The 18,113-nt window shown below is 39.9% G+C and overlaps 1 protein-coding gene across 1 annotated transcript in view; it reads left to right on the forward strand.

Moving 5' to 3' along the window:
- Positions 1-2,383: 2,383 nt before the first annotated feature.
- LOC124606305 (solute carrier family 22 member 5-like) overlaps positions 2,384-18,113 on the forward strand; it is a 66,562-nt gene continuing 50,832 nt past the window's right edge. Inside the window, exon 1 of the mRNA XM_047138287.1 lies at positions 2,384-2,493. Within this exon, the coding sequence (XP_046994243.1) occupies positions 2,384-2,493 (110 nt within the window). The remainder of the gene's footprint in view (positions 2,494-18,113) is intronic.

Consider the following 18,113-nt stretch of genomic DNA (forward strand, 5'->3'; position numbering starts at 1 on the left):
GCGGAATGGCCGCGCGGTTTGAGGCGCCATGTGACGGATTGCGCGGCCCCTCCCGCCGGAGGTTCGAATCCACCCTTGGGTATGGGAGTGTGTGTTGTTCTTAGCATAAGTTAGTTTAACTTAGCTTAAGTAGTGTGTAACTCTATGGCCCTATGGCCTCAGCAGTTTGGTCCCTTAGGAATTCACATACATTTGAGCATCTGAGCCACCTGGTGGCGTTGTGGGCATATAAGCGGATCAGACACGGACGGGGGATCACCGTGACGAAGATGTGGGCTGCAAATTGGGAAAATTCATTGACACAAGCGACTTTGACAAAGGAGAGATTATTATTACGCAGAGTCTTGTGAACAAGTATCTCGAAAGCGGCGAAGCTGTCGAGGGTTCTCGTGGTTCTGTCGCAAGCATCTAGGGAAAGAGGTAGAGGGCCACTGAAACAAGGCAAGTGGAACTACCACTGGGCGCTAAATGGTTGGACGTCCACGACTCTTCACAGAACGCAGAGTTGGTGGCTTGTGTGCCCTACAAAGTTGGATAGATGGTGATCTGTGTCATCTCTGCCGAAAGAGCATAATGCTGGTGCCCGCACAAGCGTTTCAGAGTACAACGTTCATCGTACTTCGTTGAACCCCGCAGCAGACCATCCTTACGTGTTCACATGTTGTAATCTGAAAGTATTACCGAGTGAGGTGGCCCATTGGTTACCAAACTGGACTCGCATTCGGGAGGACGATAGTTCAAATCCCCGTTCGGCCATCCTGATTTAGGTTTTCCATGATTTCCCTAATTCGCTGCAGCAAATGCCGGGATGGTTCCTTTGAAAATGCACGGCCGCTTTCCTTCCCCAATGCTACGCGCGTTGCCGAAAATAAACGCTCCACATCAAACGTAGAATGGAACGTGAAAGTGCTGCATACAGCAACTAAAGGATGATTACGCGAAAAATTAGGGGAAATTGAAATCTTTGGTTGCAAAACGTTCTATCTGGAAGGAATTTTAAACGAAATGTGCGAATGTAGTCATGATAAGTATTTTAACATTTTTGAAGAGCTGGCCCAGTGATATGACACTTTTACATCGTGTGCTAAAATGTGGTACGATGATATGTTGAAACAAGAGTGATTCTGACGCTTAGTGCCTTGGGTGAAGAGAGGAAAAAGGCGAGACGGCTTTCGAACGATACTTCTGCACTACTCCACCATACATTGGCGACTGAAGGCAGCAAAGAGACACAGCGCGACGAAAGGAAGAGACCCCTGGTGGTTGCAATGAATTCATCAGTGGCGCAACGTTCTATTCCTGTCCTTCTGTACTTTGTATTGTAGTTGATAAATTTCTTCGTGCAATGAACTTACTGATTGTACAATATTCCTTTTTTTGTGCCTTACATGTAATTTGCTAACTTACTTCCTAAGTTATTGTGGGTAGGCTTTCATTATCATTTAGTAGCTTGCTCATTGGAATAATTGTTTTATTTTCTCAGCTAATCTGACGAAACTTCATTACTTTTAGTTGTTGAACTCGTTTATTGACATATGTCATTTTGCTAACACTTCCTGTGGGTATTTTGTTTAACTTTCTTGGTTCATCGGCGAAAAATGTTGTTATGTAGTTCTGTTTACAGTGGTGCCTTCTAACAGGTGTTCGGTTTGCTTTATCTTAATTAGCAGCAGTAGAGAACACACAATAGTTTTAATGACTCAGTACTGTTTGTACAACAGGTAATGTGTTATAATCTGTCATGATATTTATTGATATGTTGTCTGTCAGCTTCTTTTCCTTTTGTTTTATACATGTTGCAAGTATCTAGATCTTTTTATGAACAATGTTTTTTCTCTCTATTTTTGGTCCGTGGGAGATTACTACACAATCGAAACTGGTCATATCATTTTAGAGAAATAAAGTTTAAATTCAAAATTAAGATCGGTTTCCCATACTCTTGAACATATCAAGCCTTATGAAGAGGATATAATCAGAGTATCTAATTTCTACTTTTAATACTTAAATGAATCTGTGATGAGTCATCTGCAGTTTGAGTATTCCGAGAGCCGCATGAGACTTGAAAGCCTACACGAACAAGCGAATAAATATCAGCATGTTCACGGTATCGTACCTGTGTGGCCGGCGGAGATTGCGTTGTCCCATTATCGTAGGTGTAATGAAGTACACAATGTAAGGCAAATTGTAGTGTGTCCCTCAAAACTTTTCACCTAACTTCTGTGACGATTCACGGCTTAAAAATGACTAATTAATGACGCTTATTCAGTAGTTGAAAACTGATTTCATAATCGTTTGTTTTCAAGCATATCCTTGGTATCTTTCAGGAGTGGAGCTGACAGACATCCAACACCGGTCGTCAGTGAATCGCAACTCGTGGGTTGCAATGTGTTTGGGAGTAGTTGTTGCTGGTATGTTGGCCTGGATGTTCCGCAATTGGAACCATTTTCTTCTGTTCACTGCGTTTTGCTGTTGTCTCGTGCTTTTGTTTATCAGGTAAAACCCTAATGTCATGGGCATCTGCAATTTGCAGCTAACATTTATGCAACCTTTAATTTGTTTCTAACAAGTAAGGATAAACGTTCGTAGGATTTCTAAAATAATTAACTAATTCAACACATTAATTCGTAACTAGCGATTGATGAAAACTTAGTTGTATTTCTAGCAATCGTACGTGTAAATATGTGTATTTCTCAAGATTTCAGTGAAAAATAAGTAAGAGCTTCTAACAGAAGGAATGGGCTGCAAATATTTTTCAGTTTTTTAAAATTTCATATCAGTAGAGGATTTATCAACTTGTGCACTGCAAGGTAACAAAGCACTGATTGATCATGTTTTCAGAGGCATTGTTCAGACTGTGATTACTGTTAAATCACTGTTTTACCACAACAAGGTCAGGGTTTCATGCACTGTCAGTGACTTATCAAGTACCTCGCGTGATAAATAATTAAAAACTCGTTTCATTTATTAGTGGGCCTACCATCGTCGACTGAGCTAGAGAGTGTCTGTACCTTTTGGCGCAACTGTTGCGTTATCTGCCTTAGACCGCTACTTGTTGTTTCGTCAACTAACACTGTATCTGATTGTACTGACGTTGTAAAGAAGTTTTGGCCACACTAATTCCTACCTTTTAAATCCGTCTACAGTCCATCTGTACGTATCATACATGGTTGCGGATTAATATTCCTTTTTTCAAACCAGTGCACTGAGCAAGAATAAACGGCACTGTAAAAGGAAGTTAGATTTCAGTTTGCATACTCTCATAATAGTTTCATCTAACAGTGTTTGAACAGAGAATCAAATTAAATGAAAAATTTATTGCACATTAAATATTGATAATGACATAAAGTATTTTCCATAGTTAGTAACTAAATCACATTACGTTTTTCTTTACTGAAATTTCTGTCCGTAAAAAGTTAAAATACTTGTCGTTCGTCTCGCAGATTAATACAAAATATTCGTTAATCACTTACCGATATTCATTTCACGTCGTCCTACAAGTCGCCATTGCCACCTCTAAACGTTCATAGGAAAAAGCGTTTTCTCCTTGCGATTGCTCAAAGAGTCCGCCACTGGCTTTTAATACCTCTGGTTCCTGTGCTGTCCTGTGTTAGCAAATACAGTAATTGTCGTTCTATGTTGTTTCAGCGTTCACAGATCTCGTTGCTCCACCTCATACTTTCCATATTAGAAAAAAGAAAGCTTTAGAATTTTAATTGCGGGTTGGCATACACTCGTCATTCATTTCTCAGGAAAAATTAAATGGAACTAATTTTTACGCAATAATTACATATGTCAGGGCAAAGTATCGTCTGACAGATGGGGTCATTAGGAGAGGAGCACAAGCTCAGATTGAGCAAATATAGAATATGAAATCGTCTGTGTCCTTTCTTCAAGGTATTTGCCTTGAGCGACTGACGCAACCCTAGGAACACCTAAATTTTTATGTGTGATAATCAATTAATCTGAGCCGTGCTGGCCGCTGCTTATGCCTTGGTTTAAACCTTGACTGTTACTCTGCTTTTGGTTTCCCGTGGTTATTGCGGTTATGCCGTGGTTCTTCCTCTTTCTACGTGTGGCAGCAGTGGTGTGTATCGATATTCGCACCTTGTACTATCTTTGGTCTGGTGCTTAAAGTTTCCGGGTAACCGGTGTGTGGCAGTCGGTCGGTTGCTCAGCGAGGAAATATCCGCGCGGTGCAGTCGGCAGGGTTCACTGGCGGTCCCTACGTAGTGTCGGAGTGTGTGTGAGCTGTTCCGATTGCTACGAGGTTCGTGGCTCACCGACCCAGGACATTAAAGGTGAGTGGTGTGATTTAATTATCAAAGCCAGTTTGTTCACATTGTGCCGTTGGTTTTCATGGTTGGCTGTTGGGGGTATTCCCGTGAGCAACAGGCAGTGTTCGAGTTGGCGAAAGTTGGCCACCATCCAGTGAAGTTTAACTGTATTTTGGTTAGTTGAAGTATAAGTGCACCAGTGGTATTTTCTGCCTGGTGGCCGTTAGCGTTCTGGTTACCTGCCATGGCCGCTGACGTAAGACTCAGGCAGTATCCTTTCCTCACCATGCTGCTGCTGTCCTACATGTGTGTGTAGTTTCGACAGCTTATGCATACTTAGTTGTGGGCGGCTACGCCTTTTACGTTTTGGCATTGGAGTTCCTTGTGCACTCGTCTTGTCGGTGGGTCCGTTGACTGTCTCTCGGTTGGGTCGCCGGCGGATCGGATATAGTTGGGCCGACTACCTTACTGCCTACTGCTGCTGGCTGTACTGCCGTTTCTTCTTTGTGTTTGATTGTGTGTTTTAATGGCTCATAGCCGATGGTTTGAATTTGTATGCTTTTAGTTGGGTTTTAAATAATGGGCCTTCAGCTGTCTTAAAATTAAAATTCCTTACTTGCTAAGTCTTAGATTGTTTTGCCCTTCAGCTTCATTCAATATATTTTTATTCTGGATAAAGCTTTGGGACTTCTGCCTTTTGAAAATTTATTGTAGTTGTGTTTTTCAATCATGAGCCTTCAGCCGCCTTAAAATTTAAATTCCTTACTTGTTAAATGTTAGATTGTTTGGGCCTTCAGCCTCATTTGAAATATTATTTAAGGGTAAAACCTTGCGCTTTCTGCGTTTTGAAAATTTATTGTAGTTGTGTTTTAAATCATGAGCCTTTCAGCCATTTTAAAAATTAAAGAGGTTGTGCCCTTAAGCCATAAGATTGTGTGACATATTCAGTCGATAGTGAAGCTCGGTGATTTGCGCTGTAATGTTTGGACGACTAAATAAAGTTATACGTGTTCGAGTGCAACTGACAGGTGTTCATTTTTTGCCCCTTTCTACAAATCCAACTACCTGTTCTGTCCTGCAGATTTAACCAGGTGTTTCATAATCTATAAAAATGATAGTATCATAATTAAATTATATTATTAAGCTGTAACTGGCAAATCACAAGTTTTAACCATCGTTATGCGTTTGAAAATGTAACAGCATAATTGGGTTAAATGCTTCAGTTGAAGGAGCAAGAGGACATACAACGTGTTTCTGTGATGACGTTGCAAGTTTTCAAGGATGACGCAGAAAATCTGACGTATCATTTGACGATAACGAACCCTGGTCTGGAAACGAATGAATCAGAAGTTCCGAAGATAAACGTCCTGAGGGATTACCCCTGTTAGTCATGTAGGAGCACCTACGAATCAATGTTCGTATGATGTAACAAACTGATTTATCATTTATGGGGATGATAACAATATACAGTAGACAAACTTGACCAAAATGTAGGCACAGAGCGAATGTGGTTTGGGATGAGGAATTCCGCTGACCCATATCAGATGGCTTGATCTTCGTACATATATGTGGCTCGACAACCGAGATTTAGTTTGGAACTGTATACTATGACGAGACTGGACGGTAGTTTGTCTTACACATGAATTGCCTGGATTGCTTACTATTTTGTGAAAACTGTCTTTCAAATAACATGATCCAAAAATAACACATATCAAAACAAAACTCTATCGTCCTAAATCCCACTGAATATGCCTTAAAATAAGAAAAGGCGCAACGCATTTGGGAGAAATAAATTAAATTCGCAGCAAGAAAAGGTGGTTTTATTTACAAAACAAATAAAGAGATGATAGTATTTATTACTACCACTTACTTTAATTTCGTAGTATCATTAATACTATGTGTGTCATAGGACTTTTGCCAGCAAACGCCAATGATTCTTATGGCAACAGTAGTTTTGATGATTGTGACTAAGATGGGATTCTGTTTCGCCTGCTAGGCGAAGACATAGCACAAGATGAGGAAGATAATATATCTCTTCCATTCATTCCAAAAAAGCGTAATGAGCAGCCAAGTGTAACCTTTTCATTCCCGAAACTCTTCCTCTAAGTAGTGAAAAATTGGCGTTCTTCTTTTCCTGAACCAAGGGTGCCAAATGATTTTCACCCATGGTCTCTCATCATATATATATATATATATATATATATATATATATATATATATATATATATATATATATGTCTTACGGTGGTGTTCTGAGAGCCACAAAGAAGCTGAAAATCCATTCGTATCTCATTAAGTTGTGCATTAGCTTCGAGAACCTGACAGAGGAAAAGCACTACATTACTGTGAGTGGTTTTTGCGTTTTATTCTCAACAGCGCTCGGTTGTTGAATGCGTTTTAGATTCTGATGACGCATAATCTCATCTAAGTGTCTATTTAAACAGTCACCTCACGTTTTGCATGCTGCGTGAGTTCTTTGGTGGACACATTATTTCACGTGGCGTATGGCCGCCTAGATCCTCAGATCTATCTCTCCGCCAAGTTCTTTCTTTGGAAGCATCTGAAGGATAACGTCTATAAGAACAAGCATCACACAGTCAACCAACTGAAGCACAATATCGAAGACAGATACTCCGCATGAGTGTAGCGACCATCCGAAAAGTATCAGCTAAAGAAGAAATGTGTTGAAGCATGTATTGCAGCAAAAGGGGGATATTTCCAGCACATATTGCGAAAAATATATATTTTAAGTATATACGCTGTAAAGTTATTAATAAAGATTTGAATTTTTTGAATTTAGAGGTGCATAACTTCTGGCTCGCCCTGTATATCTCTGTAAGGCAAACAAACTGAGGTATATTATATAAGGCATCCAACTAACACGAAGGAGAATGCGCAAGTTAAAATGCATGTAAGTAACACAATGTTAACTAATAATAATCGCATGTGGCTCAATAAACGCACTTCGACGACTTGCGTGTTCTAATCTACTGCAGTTATCCAAATGAGAAACCGGGGACCTTTAATGTAAAATTCGAACCACGTAACGTTCTCGGTTTATTGACCAGGCTGATCGGCTCCTATAGTGGATGGTGGAACTGGGTGCATCGTGGTCAGGACTGCGGAACACCACTATCCAAGGCAAGGATTGCAGAGGAGTGGTGAGTGGATGCTTATTAGACTCCCAACGGTGGGACGTCATAGACAGTATTGGAAAAACATTCTAGTAAACGTGTCCCAGGAATTTTGCAAGCAAACGTCAATGACTCTTATGACATCAGTACTTTTGATGATTGTGACCAAGTTAGGATTCTGTTTCGCCTGTTAGGCGCCGACATAGCATAAAAGGAGGAAGAAAATATATCTATTCCATTCATTCCTAAAAAGCAAAATGAGCAGCCAAGTGTAAGCTTCTAGTAAAATCATTAGACGATCAATTCCAATTACAAAATGATCTAGAGAGAATTTCTGTATGGTGCGAAAAGTGGCAACTGCCACTAAACAAAGGGAAGTGTGAGGTCATCCACAGGGGTACTAAAAGAAATCCGATAAATTTTGGGTATACCATAAATCACACAAATCTAAGAGCTGTCAATTTGACTAAATACATAGGAATTACAATTACAAGCAACTTAAATTGGAAAGACCACATAGATAATATTGTGGGGAAGGCGAAACAAAGACTGCGCTTTGTTGGCAGAACACTTAGAAGATGCGACAAACCCACTGAAGAGACATCCTACATTACACTTGTCCGTCCTCTGCCGGAATATTGCTGAGCGGTGTGGGATCATTACCAGGTAGGATTGACGGAGGACACTGAAAAAGTGCAAAGAAGGGCAGCCCGTTACGTGTTATCAGGCAACAGAAGTGAGAGTGTCACTGATATGATACGCGAGTTGGGGTGGCAGTCACTGAAACAAAGGCGGTGTTCTTTGCGGCGAGATCTATTTACGAAATTTCAATCACCAACTTACTCTTCCGAATGCGAAAATATTTTGTTGACACCAACCTGCGTAGGGAGAAATGATCATCATAATAAAATAAGAGAAATCAGAGCTCGAACGGATGGCTTTAGGTGTTCCTTTTTCCCACGCGCCATTCGAGAATGGAATGGTAGAAAAGTAGCATAAAAATGGTTCGATGAACCCTCTGCCAGGCACTTAAGTGTGAATTGCAGAGTAACCATGTAGATGTAGATGTATTACTCAAAGTATATCCAAGATGTCGCTGTTCCAGAATGCCAGCAACCACGGGACATACACAGTGCACGCCCTGTTGCAGAAGGCGCTGCAATCAGTACGCGGCCTACGACCACGGTAGGCCTCCAAGTGGTGACGTCACCGGCAGTGCCAGGAGGATGGGAACAATGCGTCGAATGTGCTAAGCAAAGGCCGCCAACAACTCCGAGCGGGGTTGGATTAGGCATGCGAGATCACGCTGGTAACACCGCGCCGGAGCGGCAGCTCACAACAGCAGGGTCGTTCAAAGCAGAGCCAGGCAGCAAAAAGTTGTCACTCAAAGGCGAAAGGAGACTAGTGGCTGCACGTTCCCGGACGGGAACTAGAGACCTCCAGCGTGGGAGGCGGCAGCACTTGAAACAGGTGCTTCAGGTGGCCCGTTGCTTGTAGAGCGATAAGTCCACAGCTAGCAAAGGGCAGCGTTCGGAGGTGGGTGGGTGGGGGGGGGGGCTGTTTGAACCATGTCGACTCGTAGACTGTTGACCTATGGACTGATGTAGGCCCCTCCTCGTCAGTGTTGACTTGCAGATTTCAATGACAGGTGTTAAATGGTTCTGGCCCAACCATTCTTTGATTCTGCATCGGTTCTGAGCATGTGAGCCACAAGAAGTCGATGTATCGCATGGGAGATAAACGGACCATCGACGCTGCAATGGTTTTGCCTTCCTGCTGCGTCATTGATATTTCCACTCTGGCTGCGTCTTGCGATGTAGTATTCGTCTGGTGTCGTAGCACAGTTCTTGTTGTTCCAGCAGGTAGCCCGCGATGCAGTAGCTTCTGATCAGCTCTGAGCTGGCACGTTTATGCGACCCCTTGCATTAGCCGAGAGAGATATCTTAATTTTTCTTTAGCCGTACCAAGGACATCATTTTACGGCGCAACTCCGTACATCGTTGTGAGAAGACTGGATTAAAGGCACACCGAAAATTTCCGCCATCTGACTGGGATTCAACCCATTCTTAAAACAAAAAGTAATTTCTCCTTCTCTGAAATCCTATATGTCTCTCTTTGTTATAAAAATGAAATTTACGCCTCTGTATAAAAGCGAACAATTCTTATATCTTGTCTGAATTGTATCACTTGTACAGAAGCTGAAGTTTCAGTTTTTTTTTTCTTTTTACTGCCTTCATTCTACTTCCAGTGTTGTCAATTGCATTTAAAATACAGGCAACATAATGAGTAATGCACTAATCATAATTACAAAATAAAAAGTATAGGGCTCAGCAATTTATAAGGTGGTCTTAATGTCTGAGATGTAGGAGTACCGAGCTCTTGCGTAGTTTCCAAACTTGTTTTGCTAATTTCATTTTATCTGCTGTTCACGACGTAATGTTGCTAGTTCACACTTCAGTTCCGTGAAACTCAGTGTATCTCACGCTACCACATAGTGTACAAATTGGCCCGTAAGCCACATTAACATACTACTTCTTTCAACAGGGTATCGCATTGAGGTTGGAGTTACAACTTCTTGTATCTGGTCCTATTGCGTTTCTGCCCTCAGTAGTGGCGCAAGATGCGTCACTCCTAGATTCTGCTTGCTTGGTGACATGTGAATCGTGTACAATTCTATCCTCGCCATTACATTTGGCGCAAATGAGCGAATCCGTAAAAAGGTTAGAGTCCAACTTTCTGCGCACTTTAATCGTTACATTGACAACTTTATACCATTCTGCCCTAACATCTGATGCAAGTTGATTGTTCTGGACGTTCTTAAATACTTCACGGAAACCGAAATGAGAGTATTTAGCTTCAATTCAGTTAGGGACAACTTTTATTAATACGGCAGTGTCAGATCTTCTTTGCGTTGCAAATTTTGTCTTCTTTTGTTACGTAGTTGTTTTCGAGTATGACGGTTCTGAGAAAGATGAGCACTGAATGTACAGGGTGACACTTACTGAACTGTAAGAAAACAAACATAAATTAGTTACAAACTACAGTGTGAACACACTTTATTCAACGTTTAGACATCGCTACAAATATTCGTGCTTATATTAAGTTATGTTCGATATGCCTACCACCACTGGCGATCATGTGGCGTGGACTAAAAGCGAAATTCTGCATGACCGGCTGATGTATCGGAATATCGACGCTGTCGATGACCTCCTGAATGGCTGTTTTCAGCTCAGCAATGGTTTTGCGGTTATTGCTCTACATCTTGTCTTTAATATAGCCCCCAAGTAGGAGTCGCATGTGTTCAGATCCGGAGAATTTGGCAGTCAATCATGAAAAATTGATTGTAAATCTGAGGATAAAAGAAGTGCTTTCCTTCATGGAAATTAAGGTCTAGAAATTTACATAAAGATTACAGGAGATTTTAATGTAGAATGAGGTACTGTAGGTAAGCTAGACATAACAGTTTTTGATTTAACCCTCGTAATACCAAGGGCAGGGGCGAGGACCGCATTTCGTGCCCAGCTTTTGAAAAAGTTCTAATATATGTTTTCATATTTTAAAACTTTGATAGAAATATTTATTCTTACATGAATTCTTGTACCAGATTCCAGTAATGTTTCAAATTTTTTTCGATTAAACTTAGTTCAGGAATTTGTGTCTTAGTAGTAGACATCAGTTTTCACAGTGAATGTCATATTCAATATTTTCAGGCTCAGAACATTACTTAGACATTAAAGTTTCTTTAAGAAGCATGTCGTGGCTGAAATTCAACAGCAGTTAACGAAATTCGCATCTGTAAAAAAAATTGTGGTAGTCGTAGACTAGTGAGTAGTACATGTTGTTGAAAGTTCATTGATGTTGCTAAGAGCGTGCTAAACTATACTTCCAGTACCTGGACTTTACTTGCACATCAGTATCTCCTTAAAAAGTATGTTGTTAATAGAAGTCAATAATAATCAACAAACAACTTTTTTTAGATTTTGTTTTATGGTGGGTATAAAGGAAGTTCCCCTCACCCCTCCCCCCCCCCCCATTTGGTAATGTGCATTATGAAAAGTGCGCCGGTATTGCTAGGAATAAAGTAAGATACAATACCTTGGAATTTAATGTTTGACACGTTTGTTACAGAGTAAGGTTTTGTTCAAAGTAGTGCTGATGGATGTCTATACAATTGTGGAAACTTAAATACTAAGTTTTATGTTATTTTAGGTAATGGGAAGATGAAAATTGAAGAATTAAAATCAGCTTTTAGAAGGTAACTTTAAAATCAAACATTTGGAATGGGAATTAAGACAGATAAGAGGGAGCATAAATTAATTTTAAGTCAGAAAACTTATTTGAAAAATCTGTTAAAGAGGTTTGGTATGAATGAATGCAATCAATAGAACTGAATTTTATAGAAGTGAAGGGTGATAAAAGATTGCATGAGGAAGTGCCTTACAGAGAATCTATAAGATGTTTGCTTTATGTAAATCAAAAAACATGGCCTGATTTAAGTTATGCTACCAATTACTTCAGTAGTTATCAAAGCAGTTCAAAGGCATCATATTGGTAAGGTTCACACAGAATACTGCGATACATAAACGCGAATGTAGATAATGGAATACTTTATAAAAAAGGAGACAACAACGAAACTAAAGTAGCTTATGGTGATGCTTATTGAGCCAGTAGTTCAGATAGAAAATCAACATCAGGTTATGCTATCAGGATGTTAGGTAATACTGTAAGTTGGGGAGCTAAACAACAAAGTATTGTAACATTGTTTTCTACAGAACGAAAAGTTTTATCACTTGCAACTTGTGTTGCACAATATATGTGATTTTAGAAGCTGGTTCAAGACCTAAAAACTTATAAAATCGAAAAAAACTGCAATTTATGAAGACAATTAAGCTTGTATTGTCTATCTTTGTAAATGGGATCATAATATATTTAAACACGTACATGTTAGGACCTATGTTTCAGAAGGAAAATAGACACAAAGTACGTTGCTACAGAAAATCAGTTAGCTGCCATTTTTACAAAATCCTTGCGCAAACAAACATTTGAAAACTTTCCACAACGATTTGGAATATAAAAAGTTTTCGACCAGCATTATATAGAATTTAGGTGGAGTAATGATCATCAGTTCTAAATCGAGCGCATTATGATCTCTTAGAAATGCATTAATGTTGATGTGAACAATCTTTAACACGTTCTACTTGGAGTATATGTTTACATATATGTTGTTGTAATGTTCATCAAATATTTTATGATTTCTTTATTTTATTCAGTGAACAAATCGGTTAAAAACAAATGTTTGGTTGCAACCGCACTCTGCTAACAGTTTACTCACAAGATCCTATTATTGGAATAGTTTTGTTGAATATGAAGCGGTAAAGGAGATTGAAGTGACAGTACATTTATCTTGTTGTTGTTGTTGTTGTCTTCAGTCTTGAGACTGGTTTCATGCAGCTCTCCACGCTACTCTATCCTGTGCAAGCTTCTTCATCTCTCAGTACCTAGTACAGCCTACATCCTTCTGAATCTGCTTAGTGTATTCATCTCTTGGTCTCCCTCTACGATTTTTACACTCCAGGCTGCCCTGCAATACTAGACTGTTGATCCCTCATGTCCCAGAACATGTCCTACCAACCGATCCCTTGTTCTTGTCAAGTTGTGCCACTAACTCCTCTTCTGCCCAATTCTGTTCAATACTTCCCCATTAGTTATGTGATCTACCCATCTAATCTTCAGCATTCTTCTGTAGCACCACATTTCGAAAGCTTCTATTCTCTTCTTGTCTAAACTATTTATCGTCCACGTTTCACTTCCATCCATGGCTACACTCCATACAAATACTCTCAGAAACGACTTCCTGACACTTAAATCTATACTCGATGTTAACAAATTTCTCTTCTTCAGAAACGCTTTCCTTGCCATTGCCAGTCTACATGTTATATCTTCTCTACTTCGACCATCATCAGTTATTTTGCTCCCCAAATAGCAAAACTCCTTTACTACTTGAAGTGTCACATTTCCTAATCTAATTCCCTCAGCATCACCCAACTTAATTCGACTATATTGCATGATCCTCGTTAAACTTTTGTTGATGTTCATCTTATACCCCCCTTTCAAGACACTGTCCATTCCGTTCAACTGCTCTTCCAAGTCCTTTGCTGTCTCTGACAGAATTACAATGTCATCAGCGAACCTAAAAGTTTTTTTTTGCTACAGAAGAATGCTGAAGATTAGATGAGTAGATCACATAACTAATGAGGAGTATTGAACAGATTGGGGAGAAGAGGTGTTTGTCGCACAACTTGACTACAAGAAGGGACCGGTTGGTAGGGCATGTTCTGAGGTATCAAGGGGTCACAAATTTAGCGTTGGAGGGCAGCGTGGAGGGTAAAAATCGTAGAGGGAGACTAAGAGATGAATACACTAGGCAGATTCAGAATGATGTAGGTTGCAGTAAGTACTGGAAGATGAAGAGGCTTCCACAGGATAGAGTAGCATGGAGAGCTGCATCAAACCAGTCTCAGGACTGAAGACCACAACAACAACAACATTTTGCAGCTGTGACTTATTAAACTGATAGTTCGGTAATTTTCACATCTGTCAACACCTGCTTTCTTTGGGATTGGAACTATTATATTCTTCTTGAAGTCTGAGGGTATTTCGCCTGTCTCGTACATCTTGCTCACCAGATTTTAGAGTTTTGTCAGGACTGGCTCTCCCAAGGCTGTCAGTAGCTCTAATGGAATGTTGTCTACTCCTGGGGCCTTGTTTCGACTAAGGTCTTTCAGTGCTCTGTCAAACTCTTCGTGCAGTATTGTATCTCCCATTTCATCTTCATCTGCATCCTCTTCCATTTCCATACTATTGTCCTCAAGTACATCGCCCTTGTATAGACCCTCTATATACTCCATCCACCTTTCTGCTTTCCCTTCTTTGCTTAGAACTGGGTTTCCATCTAAGCTCTTGATATTCATGCAAGTGGTTCTCTTTTCTCCAAAGGTCTCTTTAATTTTCCTGTAGGCAGTATCTATCTTACCCCTAGTGAGATAAGCCTCTACATCCTTACATTTTTCCTCTAGCCATCCCTGCATAGCCATTTTGCACTTCCTGTCTATATCATTTTTGAGACGTTTGTATTCCTTTTTGCCTGCTTCATTTACTGCATTTTTATATTTTCATCTTTCATCAATTAAATTTGATATTTCTTCTGTCACCCAAGGGTTTCCACTAGCCCTCGTCTTTTTACTTATTTGATCGTCTGCTACCTTCACTATTTCATCCCTCAAAGCTACCCACTCTTCTTCTACTGTACTTCTTTCCCCCATTCCTGTCAATTGTTCCCTTATGCTCTCCCTGAAACTCTGCATAACCTCTGGTTCTATCACTTTATCCAGGTCCCATCTCCTTAAAGTCCCACCTTTTTGCAGTTTCTTCAGTTTTAATCTACAGCTCATAGCAAATAGATTGTGGTCAGAGTCCACATCTGCCCCTGGAAATGTCTTATAATTTAAAACCTGATTCCTAAATCTCTATCTTACCATTATATAATCTATCTGATACCTTTTAGTATATTCGTGTGAAATTAAAGACAATACTGGTTGTCAAATATAACCGAAGCTTACATTTAGCCGCCAGCAACAATGAATTTAGAAGTAATAGAGAAATGAATATATAATTCGCTGCATTACAATTCGTTAACTCTGGTGAGGATTACCATCGTGATAAGCAACTGGCATTTACAAGAGTCAACAAGTTGTTATTAAATTAGATCTGAATATCTTAAGCTACATCGATCTGCTAATACATATCAGTAAAACATCTCTGTTCAGCTACTCTTTGCATAACAGTTACACCAAACATTGCTTGTCCACGTATTCTCTTTCAATAGCAAACAGCTAACGATCAGCATACATCAGATACAGCAGAACTTCTAGCATTTGGTTATTTATATGTATGTATTTTTTGTGTTCTTTGTCTTGTAAAGCCGTATGAAAGTGTATGAGTTTGTTGCGTTGCTCATCTCAGGCAAGCGTAAGAGGCAAGTTAGCTGCTAACTAAATGCTTAGATCTATGCAGTAGGATTTGAATGTTCTTGTATTAAGCAAAATCTGTCAAAAGGAACGTGGTACATCAAGTTTATTTTAGGTCACTTAGCTATTGTTGTGGAAATGTTGTGTGCCGAAGTATTATATATGTGTATGAACTTTTCGCAAGCTCTTATTCTCAGAGCCTTATGAACAGCGTGGAGAACGTATTTGTTACACATACATTTGTCAATTATAGTTGGAGATATCGTAGATTACGTCAGTGAGCTCAACTAACTTTTGTAGAACTGTCTTAACTAAAGCAAGTAGTCGCAGTTAGGGGTTCTATGAATCACAGAAGGCAGAGAAGAAGCTAGTCCAATTTTCATCTACAACTACATCGATACTCCGCAATGGACGTTACCATTCATGGTGATTTTCTTTCCTGTTCCACTCGAAAATAGAACGAGGGAGAAACTACTGTCTATATGCCTCCGTATGAGCCCTAATTTCTCGTATCTTGTCTTCATGGTCCTTATGCGCAATGTATTTTGGGGGTAACAGAATCGTTCTGTAGTCAGCCCATAATGCCACTTCTCTAATTTATCTCAATAGCTTTCCTCGAAAAGAACGTCGCCTTCGCTCCAGGGGTTCATATCTCAGCTTCCAAAGCATGTATGTAACACCTGCGTATTTTTGTAACCTACCGGATGTTTTCCTTTAATGAGACGTGGTAAGGATCCCAAACACTTGCGCAGTGCTCAAGAATAGGTAGTGATAGCATTGTATATCCATTCTTCTTTATAGATGAACGACACTGCCCTACAATTCTCCCAAGAAACCAAAGTCGACTATTCACCTTTCCTACCACAATCCTCACATGTTCGTTCCTTTCCATATCGCTTTTGCAACGTTACACCCACATTTAAACGACGTAACAGTGTCAAGTAGGACATTAATAATGCTGTTTCGAACATTATGGGTTTGTTTTACCTACTCATTAGCATTAACACACAATTTTATAAATTTTTGAACTAGGTGTCATTCGTCACACCAACGAGAAATTTTGAGTAAGTCATCTTGTATACTCCTACAGTCACTCAACGTCCATGACTTATTGTACATCACAACATCATCAGCAAACAACTGAAGATTGCTGCCCACCCTGTCCGCCAAATCATTTATGTATATAGTGAATAGTAGCGGTCCTATCGCATTTCCCTGGGACACTCCTGACGATACCCTAGTCTCTGATGAAAACTCGCCGTCGAGGACAACTGGCTTCTATAACTTGAGAAGTCTTCGATCCACTTACAAACAGTACCTTCACTCACATTCTGCAATGAGCACCGCGTAAAACGCTTTCCGGAAATCTAGAAACAATCTTCTTTATATTTAAAAAGGGAAATGGATAGGTTACAGTTAGATATAGTGGGAATTAATGAAGTTTGGTGGCAGGAGAAACAAGACTTCTGGTCAGGTGAATACATGATTACAAATACAAAATCAAATAGGCGTAATGCATGAGTAGGTCTAATAATGAATAAAAAATAGGACCACGGCTAAGCTACTACGAACAGTATAGTGAACGCATTATTGTAGCCACGATAGACACGAAGCCCACGCCTACCACAGCAGTACAAGTATATATGCCAACTAGCTCCGCAGATGGCGACGAGATTGAAGAACTGCGTGACGAGATTAAAGAAGTTATTCATATAGTGAAGGGAGACGAAAATTTAATAGTCACGGGGAACTGGAATTCGATATTAGGAAAAGGAATAGAAGAAAAAGTAAAAGGTGAATATGGAATGTGGGTAAGAAATGAAAGAGGAAGCCGCCTGGTACTATTTTGCACGGAGAATAAATTAATCATAGCTAATATTTGGTTTAAGAAAAAAATTGGAAATTTGTGGTAAGGCCTTATCGGACCAAACTGCTGTGGTCATCACTCCCTAAGCTTACACACTATTTAATCTAACTTAGACTAATTTACGCTAAGGACGACACACACACACCCATGACAGAGGGAGTCCTCGAATCTCCAACGGGGCGGTACGTGGTGATACTGACTACAGGAAAATTAAAGAGATCTTTGGACAAAAAAGAACCACTTTTATTACTGTCAAGAACTGGGATGGAAAACTACTTCTAAGAAGGAAACGAAGAAAGGTGGAAGGAGTATATAGAGGGTTTCTGCAACGGGAATGCACTCGAGGACAATATTATGGAAATGGAAGAGGACGTAAATGAAGATGAAATGATGGATATGTTATTGTGTGAAGAGTTTGGTAGAGCACTGAAAGACCTAAATCGAGACAGGGCACCGGGAGAAGACAACATTTCATTTGAACTACTGATAGCCTTGGGAGACCCAGTCCTGACAATAATCTACTATCTGGTGAGCAAGATGTATAAGACGGGTGAAACACCCTCATATTTCAAGAAGAGTATAATAATTCAAATCCCAAAGAAAGCAGGTGTTGACAGATGTGAAAATTGCCGAACTATCAGTTAAATAAGTCACGGTTGTAAAACACTAACACGAATTATTTACAGACAAATGGAAAATCTGGTAGAAGCTGACCTCCGGGAAGATCAGTTTTGATTTCGAAGAAATGTTGGAACACGTGAGGCAATACTGACCCTACGAATTATCTTAGAAGATAGATTAAGGAAAGGGA

The sequence above is a fragment of the Schistocerca americana genome, chromosome 3 (assembly GCF_021461395.2).
Source record: "Schistocerca americana isolate TAMUIC-IGC-003095 chromosome 3, iqSchAmer2.1, whole genome shotgun sequence".
NCBI lineage: Eukaryota > Metazoa > Arthropoda > Insecta > Orthoptera > Acrididae > Schistocerca > Schistocerca americana.